This window comes from Artemia franciscana, chromosome 17, assembly GCF_032884065.1.
Source record: "Artemia franciscana chromosome 17, ASM3288406v1, whole genome shotgun sequence".
NCBI classification, from domain to species: Eukaryota; Metazoa; Arthropoda; class Branchiopoda; order Anostraca; family Artemiidae; genus Artemia; species Artemia franciscana.
In genome coordinates, this window is record NC_088879.1 from 22,034,253 (window position 1) to 22,049,813 (window position 15,561).

The window sequence follows — 15,561 nt, forward strand, 5'->3', positions numbered from 1 at the left end:
CCACTTCCCGGGCATCGTACGGGATGTGGGATAAGATATCGATGAAAGAACCTAGTGGTCGGGGAAAATGCTATATAAGGCTAAGATTTGAGATAAACTGAGCCTCGCTTCTTGGAATCGCTGGGCAAAGTACTTTTGGGACGGACCGGATTGTTTTGATTATCTATTGAAGTTGCTTTGATGTTCTATTGAAGTAACTCTAATAACTTCTTTTCCCTATGTGAATCAGTAGCGACAATTGTATTTATTATTATTGGTGGTGGTTTTATTTGTTATGGCACTTGGTATTAACCAAGTGACATATAGCAATCGTAAATTCTGTCGGTCTGTCTGTCTGTCGGTCTGCCGGTCCTGGTTTGGCTACTTTAGGCACTTCCAGGTAAGCTAAAACGATGAAATTTGGCGGGCGTATTAGGGACCGGACCAGATTCAATAATAAATAGTTGTTTTCCCGATTTGATCATCTGGGGGGAGTGGGGAGCCCGTTAATTCGGAAAAAATAGAAAAAATGAAGTATTTTTAACTTACGAACGGTTGATCAGATCTTAATAAACTTTGATGTTTGAAAGAATATCGTGTCTCAGAAATGTTACTTTAAATCCCGACCGGATCTGGTGACATTGGGGGGGGGGAGTTGGGAGAGGGGATTCTAACATCTTGGAAAATACTTGGAAACAGCCGGAACGGATCCGCTCTCTTTAAGGTAGTTGGGTGGGGGGGATTAATTCTAAAAAATTAGAAAAAATGATGTAATTTTAACTTACGAACGGGTGATCGGATCTCAATGAAATTTTACATTTAGAAGGATATCGTGTCTCAAAGCTCTTATTTTAGATCCCGATCGGATCTGGTGACATTGGGGGGAGTTTGGGGGAAACGCTTACATTGGAGGGATAGGGATGAAACTTGGTGGGAAAAATAAGCAGAAGCCTTAGATACGTGATTTACATAATTGGAACGGATCCGCTCGATTGGGGGGAGGGGGTAATTCTGAAAAATTAGAAAAAATAACGTTTTTTTAACTTACGAAGGAGTAATCAGATCTTCATGAAACTTCATATTTAGAAGGACCTCGTAACTAAGATCTCTTGTTTTAAATCTCAACTGGATCCAGCGTCATTGGAGGGCAGTTGGGGGGAGGGGGCCTGAAATCTTTGAAAATACTTAAAGCGAAGTGATCAGGATGAAACTGGATGGGAAGAATAAAAACCTGTCTATGATACGTGACTGACATAATCAGATCGGATCTGCTCTCTTTGGTGAGTTGGGGGGGGGGTAATTTTGAAAAATAAGGTATATTTAACTTACGAAAGGGTGAACAGATCTTAATGAAATTTGATATTTAAAAGGATCTTGTGCTTTAAAGCTCTAGTTTTAAATTCCGACAAGATCCTGTGACGTTGGGGGGAATTGGATGGGGGAACCAAAATTCTTGGAAAACGTGAAAATTGGGGAATTTTTATCTTACGAATAGGTGATCGGATCTTATTGAAATTTGATATTTAGAAGGAATTCTTGTCTCAGAGCTCTTTTTTCAAATCCCGACCAGATCTTTTCATATTGGGGGAATTGGAGGGGGAAATCTTGGAAAACACTTGGAGTGGAGGAATCGGGATGAAGATTGGTGGATAGGATAAGCAAATGTCCTTGATACGTGAGTGACGTAACCGTACTGGATTCGCTCTCTTTGGGGGAGTTGAGGGAGTTGTTCAGTGTTTTGTGAGTTTGGTGCTTCTGGACGTGCTAGGACAATGAAAATAGGTAGGTGTGTCAGGGACCTGCAAAAATTGACTTGATAAAGTCGTTTTCCCAGATTCGACCATCTGGGGGGGCTAAAGGGAGAGTAAAAATTAGAAAAAATGAGGTATTTATAACTTACGAGGGGGTGATCGGATCTTAATGAATTTCGATATTTAGAAAGACATCGTGACTCAGAGCTCTCATTTTAAATCCTGACCGGCATTAAGCCTCTGATTTTCCTTTTAAATCAATCTATTGATTCTTAGAATTTTGTTAGAGCTCATACCGTATGAGCTCTTGGCTCTTAGCTCTTCTTGCCTCGTCACAAGTGTCATATGAGCTCTTGGCTCTTGTTTTTAGTTTAGTGTTGTTTTTTTTATCTTGTGCTGAGGAAGCCTAGTTTATATTAAATAAAAAAACAAGGTTTTTTAGCTGAAAGTAAGGAGCGACATTAAAACTTAAAACGAACAGAAATTATTTCGTATATGAAAGGGGCTGCTTCCTCATCAACGCCCCGCTCTTTACGCTGAAGTTTGACTCTTTCTCTCAACTCTGCTTTTTAAAACAGTAAAAAAAATTAGCGTAAAGAGCGGGGCGTTGATGAGGAAGCAGCCCCTTTCATATACGAAGTAATTTCTGTTCGTTTTAAGTTTTAATGTCGCTCCTTACTTTTAGCTAAAAAAAACTTGTTTTTTTTAATTTAATTCCTGAACGTTTTTGAATCAATGCATGTTTTGATTTTGGCTCTCCGTAGAGGAATAATTAACACGAAATTTTCAAGTTTTTTTTTGGCTAAATGGCTTTCTCATAGTTTTGATCGAATGATTTTGAGAAAAAAGGGAACGGTGGAGGAAGCCCAGTTGCCTTGCGATTTTTTGGTTACTTAAAAAGGCAACTAGAGCTTTTAATTTCTTACGAATGTTTTTATTAGTAAAAGATAAACGTAACTTATAAATTAGCTTACGTAACGAACTTTTGTAATCTCAAGTTTTTATTACATATATGAGGTGTTCACCCCCTCGTCAGTACCTTGCTCTTTACACTAAAGATTAAATTTTGTCCCAATTCATTAAGAATGACCCCTGAATCACAAAAGCCGTAGAATAAATAGTTGAAATCACTAAAAATACTTTAGCGTAAAGAGCGAGGTATTAGGAGGAGGTGAGCCCCTCATATGCGTAATAATTTCTGTTTGTTTTAAGTTTTAATGCTGCTCCTTATTTCCAGTTGAAAAAACTTTTCATATTTATTTTTTCATTGTTTTTTATTTTTTAAATAATGCTAGAAAATCCTGCGCTCCCTTCATGGAAATTTTCTTCCCCCATGACCAATTCCTCGATGGAAAGTTCCCCCAACATATCTCCCTCTTGTCAACCCCTCCTCCCAACCAAAAAATCCCCCTGAAAACGTCTGTACACTTCCCAATAACCATTACTATATGTAAGCACTGGTCAAAGTTTGTAACTTGTAGCTCCTCCCACAGGGATTGTGGGGGAGTAAGTCGTCCCCAAAGACATAGTTATAAGGTTTTTCGACTATGCTGAATAAAACGGCTATCTCAGATTTTTCATCCGTTGACTTTTGGAAAATAATTAGCGTGGGAGGGGGCCTAGGTGCCCTCCAGTTTTTTTGGTCACTTAAAAAGAGCACTAGAACTTTTCATTTCCGTCAGAAATAGCCCTCTTGCAAGATTCTAGGACCACTGGGTCGATACGATCACCCCTGGGGAAATGAAAAAAAAAAAAAACAAACAAACAAATGAACACGCATCCGTGATCTGCCTTCTGGCAAAAAATATAAAATTCCACATTTTTGTAGATAGGAGCTTGAAACTTCTACAATAGGGTTCTCTGATACACTGAATCTGATGCTGTGATTTTCGTTAAGATTATATGACTTTTAGGGGGTGTTTCCCCCTATTTTCTAAAATATGGCAAATTTTCTCAGGCTCGTAGCTTTTGATGGGTAAGACTAAACTTGATGAAACTTATATATTTCAAATCAACATTAAAATGCGATTCTTTTGATGTAGCTATTGATATCAAAATTCCATTTTTTAGATTTTTGGTTACTATTGAGCCGGGTCGCTCCTTACTACAGTTCGTTACCACGAAGTGTTTTATACAGGCGAAATATCCGTGTTATCTTAGTCTTTCATCTCTTTTCTCTTTGCTGGTCGTAGTCTTGTTTGAGGTTTTTTGTTGTTGTTGAGTTTTATCTCTCTTTGTTGTTTGATGCCCTCTTTCCAATAAACGTTCAAAAATTAAATAAAAAAACAAGTTTTTTAAATGAAAGTAAGGAGCGACATTAAAACCTAAAACGAACAGAGAAAGGGGCTGCTTCCTCATCAACGCCCCACTCTTTACGCTAAAGTTTTTTACTGTTTTAAAAAGAAGAGTTGAGAGAAAGAGTCAAACTTTAGTGTAAAGAGTGGGGCGTTGATGAGGAAGAAGCCCCTTTCATATATGAAGTAATTTCTGTTCGTTTTAAGTTTTAATCGCTCCTTACTTTCAGTTAAAAAAACTTGTTTTTTTATTTAATAAAAAATAAGCATCTAAGTCATATGGCTCGTTACTATAGTCACCGTGAAGACTGGTTCAATTAAAATTCAATGTCAATTCTAAACTGTTCTAGTATTGCTAATGAAAGCAGAAATGGTAAGAATACAAACAAGTTACCAGGTGGGTGTCAAAATACTTAGTCCATACAATTTTAATCCTGTGGATTTCTTACAAATAAGATAGGAACTATAGGAGTAAAAAGTGGGTTGGAAAACCTAAAAATGATCTTCCTAGAAAATCAGAGACTATAAATATATTGCAATATATAAACTGGGTTAATAAATTCCGACGGGCCTGCGGTGGAACTATAATTTTTTAGAAGCACCAAAGACAGTGATATCCACATAGATACTATGATTTGTACTGAAAATATAAATTTTAAACTCACCAAAGTCTGGCGAAGGGTAAACGTTTATGGAGTTATCTATGAGCCAAGAAGAAACTACAACAAGTTCAGAAAGTTTCTGATGCATATTGCATTGCAGAATGCCATCGTTACCAAGATAGACTCGGGCATCCTCTACTGTAGCTCTATGGTCCTCGTCAATAACTGAGAAAAAAAGGAATTATCGTTAGAAGCTTTTTTTACTTTTTAACCATAAATTTGTAGAAAATTGGTCTTCCTTTAGGTTGAAACCACTTTTTTTAATCAGCAAGGACATAACATATGTGCAAACAATCTTTCTGCACCTAAATTCCTCCCATGCAGAAAATTTCCCCACAAAAAGGAATCCGTACATTGCCCAGTAATAAGTACAACTTGTAAACAACGGGCAAACTACATAACTTTAAGCCCGTTCCCCGGGGCTATGGGGACACTTCATTTGCGGAAGTTTTACAGTGAAACATCTACAGTACGGTTCTTCATTAGTGGGATTTTCATTAAGATTTCTTGACCTTTCGGGGACGTTTCCCCTGGTGGCAGTCCTGGCGTCCCTCATTCCCAAGGCAAAATCTTGATTAGCAGCCCCTTCCTCTCTTGTCTTCAACAAAATTTTCTGGCCAAATTTTGATTAAATTTTCATTTATTAACAAAATTATTTTCAATATCTTAGTTAACTAATAAGTTTATTTCCTTTTATTATTTTTTGTTCACTATTTAAATTATTCAATTATTGTAAATTGTTTTTATTTAATTATTTTAAATATTACTACTTTATTCTTTTTTTATTTATTTTTATTTTACTAATCAATAATTTATCAATTATTTTCATTTATTAACTGTTGCTTTAAGAAATTACATGATCATTATAACTACTAAATGGCTGTAATGATTATAACCGTTGACCTTTTGGGGACGTTTACATTGGTGCAGTTCAGGCCTCTTTTGTTCCCAGGAGAAAATCATAATTGCCCCCCCCCCATCCTGTCTCTTACAAAATTTTCAGGGCAAACTTTAACAAATTTTCATTTATGAACAAAATTATTTTCAATTTATTGATTAACTAACAATTTTTTTTTAAGTTACTATTTAAATTATTTATTATAGTAAATCTTTTTATTATAATTAGTTTTATTTAATTGTTTTTATTCTTCAATTGTTTCTAACTTATTAATTACTAATTTATTAATTAGTTTCATTTGTTATCTAAACCCTCTACTCTATTAATGATATTTCAAAAATTACGAATTCATTATAACCATTAAATTATTGGTTCGAAATTTTGCGTCTCAAAAAATTCTGCACCTGAGGCAAGAGCATTTTCTGTCTCTCTCCTAAGAATACCACTGATTACCCCTCTTTTTCCGAAACCAGGCAATTTTTCTCATGCTCTTAGCTTTTGATGGGTAAAGTTAAAAATAATAAAATTATACGTTTTGAATCAGAGCAAAATTTTTTTGAAGTCTTGATTGCTACTAAAATTTCTTTGTTTTGAGGTTTCAGTTACTATCGGGTCTAGTTGCTCGAAACTTATAATTCGTTACCGGGACCTGTTTGGAACAACCTAGGAATCCATTCTAAATAAAAAATGTTATGATTATGCAGTTGGCTAAAAAAAAATAAGAGGGAAGTCAAAAAAGTGGTCACTATACCCATTCAGGGTCATTATCACGATTCTGTCTGAGGTGGAGTTCATTTGGTGTGCTTTATCCAGATATTTTGTACAGTTAATGCATTAGGGTAATTTATCCCTCTCGGAAGATAATGGTGCATCAACTTTCCTGCTTCAGAGTACAAAGATTCAACGGATATATTTTAGACAAATTTTTTCTTCAGCATCCCCACTTGAGGCTTAAAAAAAAAATAGAAATAAGGTAAACAGTGATGCATATCTCTCTTTAATACTACTTACTTCCCGCAATTTTTATTGGTCTACTCCATATCTTTCCGAAAGTATTTGAAGCCTCACATCGTAACGTGGTCGCATGTACATCAGGCCGAAAATCTCTTGGAGAAAAGGGCTTGAAAGTTATAGTTCCATTTCTGATAATTCTCAAGTTATCGATGCTGCTTATTTGTTTGCCCTGCAATCAAACAAATTTTAAAACTAACATTAACTTGCAGTAAAGCTCATACTGTATCTTAAAACTACCTATTAAAAAATTACCTAAAAACTTAAAAGAAAGCAAAAAGCGATGTTAAAACTCAAAACGAGCAAAACTAAGGTCATACAATATTTTACACTTAAAACTAACATAAATTATTATAGTATTATGGTATTAAATTACTATGAAAAAAATATATTACTATGTATAAGTTATTATATAATTACTAATTATTAGAACATAACGTCGCTGTTACGCCTAAAGGTCGTAACTGACATTTCGACAAAAACTGTTTGTTAAGCTGTTCGAAAGGTAGAATCAGCAGGGAAATGTATGTTCAGTCAAACTTTGAGTATGTAAAATATGGGCTTTCGGCTGGTTAACAGAGGTTTTTGCTAAGTTAAACCGATTGGTCTACAAGGCAGATACGATATCTACTTGTAACAGAAATTTTAGCCTGGCGTCAGATAAGAGTTTTAATACAAACATATAAAGTGCAACAGGACTCAAGTTTTTTTCTTTTGTTATTCAGCTACCAGAATAAAAGGAACTCAATCTGGAACGGATACACTTAAAGATCTTCCGGATCCTCTTCTTTGACGTCTAACTCATCCAAGGCGTCCCTGGTCGATTCCAATGAAGGAAGAACAGCGTAGTACTCGTGGAAAGTCCTGGGGACTACAAGAGTATAGCATAAGTCAATCAAATCTTTTTATTTCGCTGGAGGAAAAGGAATTTGCCCCTCGTGTGCACTGACGAGCTGCAAGGAGTTTTCGTTGAGTGTCATTCTACGTCGTGATTCGTTCACCTTTAAGACTTAAAATTCAGAGTCGTAGTCGTACCTGAAATGGATCTCTGTTGGCCGCTCTATCGAGTAGTTGAGCCACTTTATCGAATTCCATTTCACATGCAGACTTTTCCCCATCGACCCCGTAGGCCCATTTTCTGTTTCTCAAGATAGTGTCAGCAGTTTGCTTGAGGTCCAGCCAAAAACTGTAGTCATCGATCACGTACACCTTATATGGCTCAGGGTTAGTTCTGGCTATTAGGCAGATGGTTCTCCAGTTTTCGATAGAAAACACAGGTAAGTTTTTGGCTGCTATTTCGATGCATGAGTGCATGCTGTCCCCTTCCTGCTGAGAATGGCCACTTTCAAGAAATATATGATTCATTTCTTGGACGTGATGCAGTGTCCGAACAGCATATAAAACAGGAAGGCAACAAATTGGTTTTTGAACTGCCCACAGCAACCACCAGTAACAAAATAGAATTTCCTGTAGTTGGTATACTCTTTCAGAATGTTATACATCAGCATAGCGACTTGATTGGCGCCTCTTTGCCCTTTTGTCTGTTCCCAAAGGTTGCAGTGAGCCTCTTTGGCTACCAAATTGAAAATCGTCATGTTATAAACTGCTAGTTTTCTTTTTTAAAAGATAGGACCGATCTCTGCTCTGAGAGTTTCAAGGACTCTTTTTAAGTCCATATTCAGCAACATAGCGCTCTCCAGTCTTTCCTTATTGTTCAGAATATCATCTTTTATCGCATTTTTAACCTCGCGAGCACGTTTTGCTCTTGACTGGTGCTGCTGAAGTGACTCAGCCTCGTTTTCTTTTTCTCCTTTAATAAATAAGTAGTATTGGGTGCATGCATGGCATTGATCCTTTTTGGGAGTGTGGAAAGATAAGTTCAACGATTTGAAAATTTTTATGTAGATACTTTTACACACAGGATCTCGTCGGCTGCTCAAGCAGGTATCAGTGTACATTTTGGACTGGCTAAATTCAGAGCTTAGATAGAGTCTTGTAGAATTTGCCCGACAATAGTGCAACTCAACTGCAGGAAAACTGCTAATGTGATCTCTCGCGTAAGCTAACTGATCATCCGTTAGTCTCTTAGAGACTAGATTCTTGGGACTTGACATATTTCTTCTATCTCTGCCAGCGGTTCCACTATTGGTTTTCTTCTTGACACATCAAGCAAAAATCTTTTCACCAAGTCCCAGAGTTGCCAAGAAAACTTCTTGCATACCTTTCTACACGTAATATTCACTTCTAATGTGTAAGAAAGTGAGTTTTGCCGCCGTGAACTGCTGGCACTTGTCGTTCTCTCACCAACTGGCTTCTTCGTCACACACTTCGAAACGAACTGTCTCTGTGACTCCATGGAGCATAACTCCTTGCCTAGCAGCCAGAAGCTTTCGAATATAGCTTTTGGAGCATCTTGATCAACAGTTTTGCACTCGAGTTTGTATTTTGCAACTAAATTCCTTTACTTCTTTTGCAGGAATAACTTTTTGTGTTTTCTGTGCTGTGTATTCTTGTCTGGCAGCATGTTTCTTTTTCCTGTCAATATAGGTCTCTTTCTTTCTTTTGGGATGTTGTTCTGTGTTTCTTCTTTCAGCTGATGTCTGATCATCAACAACATCCAGTTCTGTGGCAGACACTTCTGGAACAGTTGCTCTGGAACAGTCGCTAATGTCTACTTCAATAAAACTTTCCTGATTGGGAGTTTCCCCGTCACTGTCTGAGCTTGAGCCATCCTTGTCTGGCACTCAAGCCTTGTCCTTGGGATCATCATCTGAATCAGATGACAAATCTTCGTTATTGTCATCTTCTATGAGCCTCCGAATCTATTCCTCTGAAAGTGCAGTCCTCTTTGGCATTTTGCTGCCTGAAAGAGAGTTCTGTTTCATTCAAAGTTCTTCAACAAGGTAATGCTGGAAAAAATACAAATCAAAACCGAACTACAAGACTCCAACTAGATTACTGCACAAAAATTATAAAACAAAATACGGATAGGCCTAATTATGCCAGTCAGGGAAACTTGTAATCCTATATCACTTAAAAATATTCTAACCCTATGCTTTAAACCATATACCTTGATTGACCAAACGCCAACCCTTTGGTTTAAACCACATAATTTGAATTCTTATTCAGCCTTATTCGAGGTATATGGCTTAAAGCAAAGGGTTGGTATTTGGTCAATCAAGGTATATGGCTTACAGCATAGGGTTAGACCATTTTCAAGTGATATGGAACAGTCTAACCCTATGCTTTTAACCATGTACCTTTATTGGCCAAATACCAACCCTTTGCTTTTAACCACATACCTTGAATCCTGATTCAGCCTGATTCAAGGTATGTGGTTTAAAGCAAAGGGTTGGCATTAGGTCAATCAAGATATATGGTTTAAAGCATAGGGTTTGACAAATTTCAAGTGATATGGAATTACAAGTTCCTTGACTATAAGTATGTAAATCCTCTTAGGGGGAAGGTTTCAGGCATAATGGATTGTTTCTTAGATCAACCTTTCAAAAAACTGCAAATATGAGGAAGTCTCTTACCTCCAGATACGTAGTCTGGTCAGGTTTAGCCCTGTAACCTTCCGAATTATGACTTTGTATTTCCCAACTTCCAGATTTCATAATTACGTAACTGAAAAATAACTGATGAAACTCAGTTACGACCTTTAGGCGTAACAGTGTTTTGCAGATACGTCCAGGTTGGGGTTGGCCATTTTGGAAACAAGTGGACGTTATGTCTCCCTGTGGTCACAAACTTGTAGCACAATATCCTAGGAGTCTAAAATACAGATTAACTCAGTTTCGCCACAAATGTCAGTTACGACCTTTAGGCGTAACAGCTACGTTAATTGCTAAATGAATAAATCAAACATAAAACAAACTGGATGTAAAACTAATTTCTTGTTAAGCTTAAATCAATTATGACAGGGTAGAGTGAGGTTATCACCTCCCTAAAATCCTATAAACACAAATGTCTCTTGTGTTACGAATCAGAAAACTAAATTTTTCTAAAATGTTTCGTCTTCATTAACCTCTCTTTACTGGGGCTATTTCAGATCCCGTGAGCCAGGTAGGGATAGCCCTCAGGGTATTCTTCAAGACGGTGGAGCTATTATATACTTGGTCCATTCCGTACGGCTGGTAAAAACGTTATAGTTCAGGGGATGTTATTATTTATATGATACGCTTCACACAGGTGGTTGTTACATAACACTTTTAGCAAGTGCTATTGTTTACATATATAAATTCATAATGGTTAAGAGCTAACTAAAATAAGGTTAGTGGAAATAGGTTTTGGCATACTGGAAAAATATTTACATTTTATGCTTCACGCACAGGTGGCACGTCATAGTTTAGCAGTTGCAATTGTTTATTTATGCAAAGTTAAATGTAGATAACGTAGGTTTCTGCTATACATAAGACATTTTTCTTCAAGATATTTTTTAAGAAGTTTCAAGACGTTTTTCAAAATATTTTCTTAAAGACATTTTCAAGATTTGTTTTTTCTTCAAGACATTTTCTAAAAACATTTCACGACATTTTTCAAGATGTTTTACAAGATTTTTGTCTTTGAGGCCATTTCTTCAAGACATTTTTAAATATGTTTAAGACATTTTCAAGGTTTTTTTCTTTAATAATTTTTTCTTCGAAACATGTTTCAAGACGTTTCAAGACATTTTTCAAGACCTTTTTCTTCAAGACATTTTTGAAGCCGTTTTTTCTGATTTTTTTCTTCAAGAAATTTTTCTTCAAGATATTGTTTCAGGACATTTCAAGATCTTTTTCAAGATTTTTTCTTCAAGACGTTTTTCTAAGAGTTTTTCCCACAAAACATTTTATCAGGACGTTTCAAGATGTTTTCCAAGACTTTTCAAGACCTTTTTCTTAAATATATTTTTAAACATGTTTCAAGACATTTCCAAGATTTTTTCTTCAGGATGTTTATTTAAGACGTTTATCAAGACTTTCTTCTTCAAGATGTCTTTCCATTTTTTTTTCTTCCAAAGGTTTTTTCAAACCTTTTTTTCTTCAAGACATTTTTTCTTCAGGATATTTTTTGTCAAGAGCTTTTTCTGCAAAACATTTTTCAAGGCGCTTTTAAGTATGTTTCAAGATTTTTTCCAAGATTTTTTTTCTCAATGACATTTTCAAGATTTTTTCATCAAGACGTTTTTCAGGACCATTTTAAATAGGTTCAGACATTTTTAAGATTTTTTTCTTCAAGATGTTTCTCAAGATTTAATTTTTAAGACGTTCACCAAGACATTTTTTGAGACGCTTCAAGATGTTTTTCTTCCCAAGGTGTTTAAATTTAAATGCAGATGACATATTTTTGAGGTTCAAACGACATTTGTTTGGTAGGGTTTACATAAGGACTAGTTTGGTCATAGAAGTCTCATGTATTAAAACACCAGATATTTGGTCCAAGAAGCCTCATGGATAGAAATACCGGATATTTACCGTTACTTGAGTCACAAAAGAATTTGTTTATGTGCATAGTTTTATGCTTTACTGCATAAGTTTTACGGACACAAGTGGCCAGTTAGGCTTTCCCAATACTCGAATTTGCAAGGGTATGTTGATGATCTTACCGTGTAGTGGACCGGACAGTCCTTTGTTTCTCTAGGGTCTATGATTGACAGAAGTTAGTTTACAGGGTTTTTTCCATCAATATTAACGGTGCAAAGGAAAGATAAACACTTACATCTTATTTTAAAAGTGAAAATGAAACATTTCAAAAAATTTCTTCATGATAGAGTTATCATTCCATTGAATGCTGGCAATGACAAATATTTGAACTATGAAACTTGTACTAGAGGTAACAAAATTGGCAATGTATGCGTGCATTGTCACAAAAGTGAGGAGTTAAATATCTTTGGAGTATCAAAAAAATTAAAATAACATAATGGCAAATATAGCCGAGTAACATATCCAAAGATGATACTGCTCAAAGAAAACACGAATGTAAAACTATTAGTTGGTGACAGGGACCAAATTCTTGCTTATAGCCATTGTAGCATGTTACTTGTTGATAAATATTAGCCTCATCTATCTGGTATTAGCTTTCAACAAAAGGTAAAAAAAGGAGAAAGGCTACTTCTCTACCAATATCATAAAGAAAATCTTATCTACGTATCAGTACTGTTACCTGGGTAAGAGTAATGTGGTAATAGATAGAGAAATCACAAGCAAAATAAAAAGGGCGTTGGCAGAAAATTTTACCAAGGAATATAAATATACATCGATGGAAAGCAAAGCACCTGCAAACATCACTACTACCATCGAAAATTTACCAACACATACAATCTTTGAATCGTGATTCAGTATGTGAATAAAAGTGAAATAACTGTGTTATTATTCTATTTTTGAAACTAAAATATTTCAAAATCAAAAGAAGAATTTTTTCGTCTTAAATATTTTAGTAGGTTAACGGGCCAACCCTGTTCTCTCGGGCACATCCTTACAAAATCCTCAGATGTACAAGATAGACTATCACCATTAGTATAATATCCTTTTTGTGCTTCCGCAACATTTCTGGAAAATAAATTATTCATTAGAAACCCACCCTTTTCAATCCAGCTCCAATCGCTCTATAAATCTTAACCCTCCTGAAGATGCTATATCAAGCTATGGTTAAATGTAAACCACTAGATAGGAAACGACTAATTTTTTTAATATTTCATGGTAAAGTAAATAAATTCCACCGATTTAACGAAAATGACAAAAGATTTATATCTAGTTGATCAAAGTCCAACCATAGCATGATAGAGTATATTCAGGAGGGGTATGGTTTATGGAGTGATTGGAGCCAAATGATAAGGAGGGTCTCTAGAGGGTAAGTTATTTTCTGAAAATGTGGAGGAAGTACAAAAAGGATATGGGACATACACTAATGGTGATAATCTATCTTATACATATGAGGATTTGGAAAGTATCTGAACAGGAGGACAGGGTTGACCCGGTAACCTGCTAAAATATCTAATATGAAAAAAAAACATTTATTTTCTTTTGAGGCAATTTAAATTCAAAAATAGAATTGGCATGGCTATTATGCTCTTTTTTCACATACTGATTCATGATTCAATGATTGTATCTGTTGGTAAACTGCCGAAGGTAATAGGACTACTTGCAGGTGCTTTGCTATCCATCGATTCATCTTTATATTCCTTGATGATATTATCTACCACTTAGATAACGCATTTTTATTTTGCCTGTGATCTCACTGCCTGTTACCAAATTGTTTTTAAAGCAAACATCAGTTCTAGTACGTAGATATGATGTCCCTTATGAAATTAGTGGAGCAGTATGTCTTTCTTCTTTTTACCTTCCATTGAATGGTATAACCAAAAAGATGATGACAAGATTTAGCAACAGGTAAAAAGTCACCAGAACCATAAGCGAAAGTTTGGACCTTGTCCTCAACTATTAGTTTTATGATTGGATTCTCTTCGAGCAGCACAATCTCTGGAAATGTTACTCTACTATATCCGCGAATATGATAGTTGAGTTTTCTGTACTCCAAAGTTATTTGACTTTCCATTTGTATGACAATGTACGCATACATTTCCAGTTGTTTTACCGTTAAAGCTTGTCTCATAGTTCAAATATTTGTCTTTATTAGTATTCAATGCTACTATAACTCTATCATGAAGACAAGCTTTTTTGAAATACAAATAATGTTTATTATTCAAGTGTTTGTAAGTGTTATAAGATGTAAGTGTTATTTTTTCCTGTGCCCAATTAACATTGATGAAAAAATGCAATAAACTAACTATTGTCAATGATATATACTGGAGAAACAAAGAACTACAGTTTCAACTATTCAGTAAGATGATCAAAAATCTCTTGCAAAGCTGAGTGACGGGAATCCTACCTGGGTGATAGTATCCATGAAACGTCTATGAATTGAAGCGTAAAACTCAGCAAATATGTTGCAAAAAATATTGTCAATGATGTACCTTGGAGAAGCAAACGACTACACTGTCCACTACTTGGCAAGATGATCAACAAACTCTTGCGAAAGCAAAGTGACATGAAATATCTGGTGTTTGTATTAATGAACCTTCCTGGACCAAAACAAGCTCTTTTCTAGGTCAAGTAACGATAAATATCGGGTTTTTGCATCCATAAAACTTCTTGGACCAAAACAAGATCTTTGGTAAGCTCTACCAAAACAAATGTTGTTGACAGTCAAAAACACGTTATTTACATTTAAATTTACATATTTTGGTAAAATATCTTGAAAAATGTCCTGAACCATCTCGAAATCTATCTTGAAAAACGTCTTGAAAAAACTTGAAAAACGTTTTCAAGTTCAGATATCTTGAAAAATGTCTTGAAACGTATTTAAAAACACTTGAAAAACCTCATGAAGAAATTAATCTTGAAAAACTTCTTAAATAAACATATCTTTAAAAAAGTCTCGAAAATTATTGAAAATCGTCTTAAAAATGTCTTTAAAAAAAGGTCTTTAAGAAAAAACATTTTGAAAATATATCTGGAAGAAAAAAATCTTGAAGATAAAATGTCTTGAAGAAAAAACCTTGAAAAATGTCTTGAAGAAACTTCTTGAAGAAACAAAAACTTGAAAAAATCTTGAAACATATTTAAAAATGTCTTGAAGAAAAAGATGTTGAAGAAACAATTTCTAAATTGTGTTGAAACATCTTGAAAAGACATCTTGAAAAAATATTTAAAAATATCTTGAACCGTCTTGAGAAAAGTCTTGAAGAAAAATGTTCAAAAAAAATCAGGAATAACGGTCATGAAAGATTCCTTGAAGAAAAATACCTTGAAAAAGTGTTCAACCGTCTTGAGAAATACTTCGAAGAAAAACATCTGAAGAAAGAACCTTGAAAAACGTCTTTAAGTGTCTTGAAAAAACATCTTGAAAAAAAAAATCTTGAAAATGTCTTGAAACGTATTTAAAAACGTCTTGAAAAAATCTTGAAAAATATTTTGAAGGAAAAT

At 35.1% G+C, this 15,561-nt stretch overlaps 1 protein-coding gene across 2 annotated transcripts in view; it reads right to left on the bottom strand.

Annotated features, from left to right (window-relative positions):
- LOC136038002 (cell adhesion molecule Dscam1-like) overlaps positions 1-15,561 on the bottom strand; it is a gene marked incomplete at its 3' end in the record, with an annotated part of 141,671 nt that overhangs the window by 34,154 nt on the left and 91,956 nt on the right. For both annotated transcript variants that reach the window (XM_065720917.1, XM_065720919.1), the window contains 2 exon segments: positions 4,690-4,851; positions 6,596-6,767. In XM_065720917.1, coding sequence (XP_065576989.1) covers positions 4,690-4,851; positions 6,596-6,767 — 334 coding nt within the window.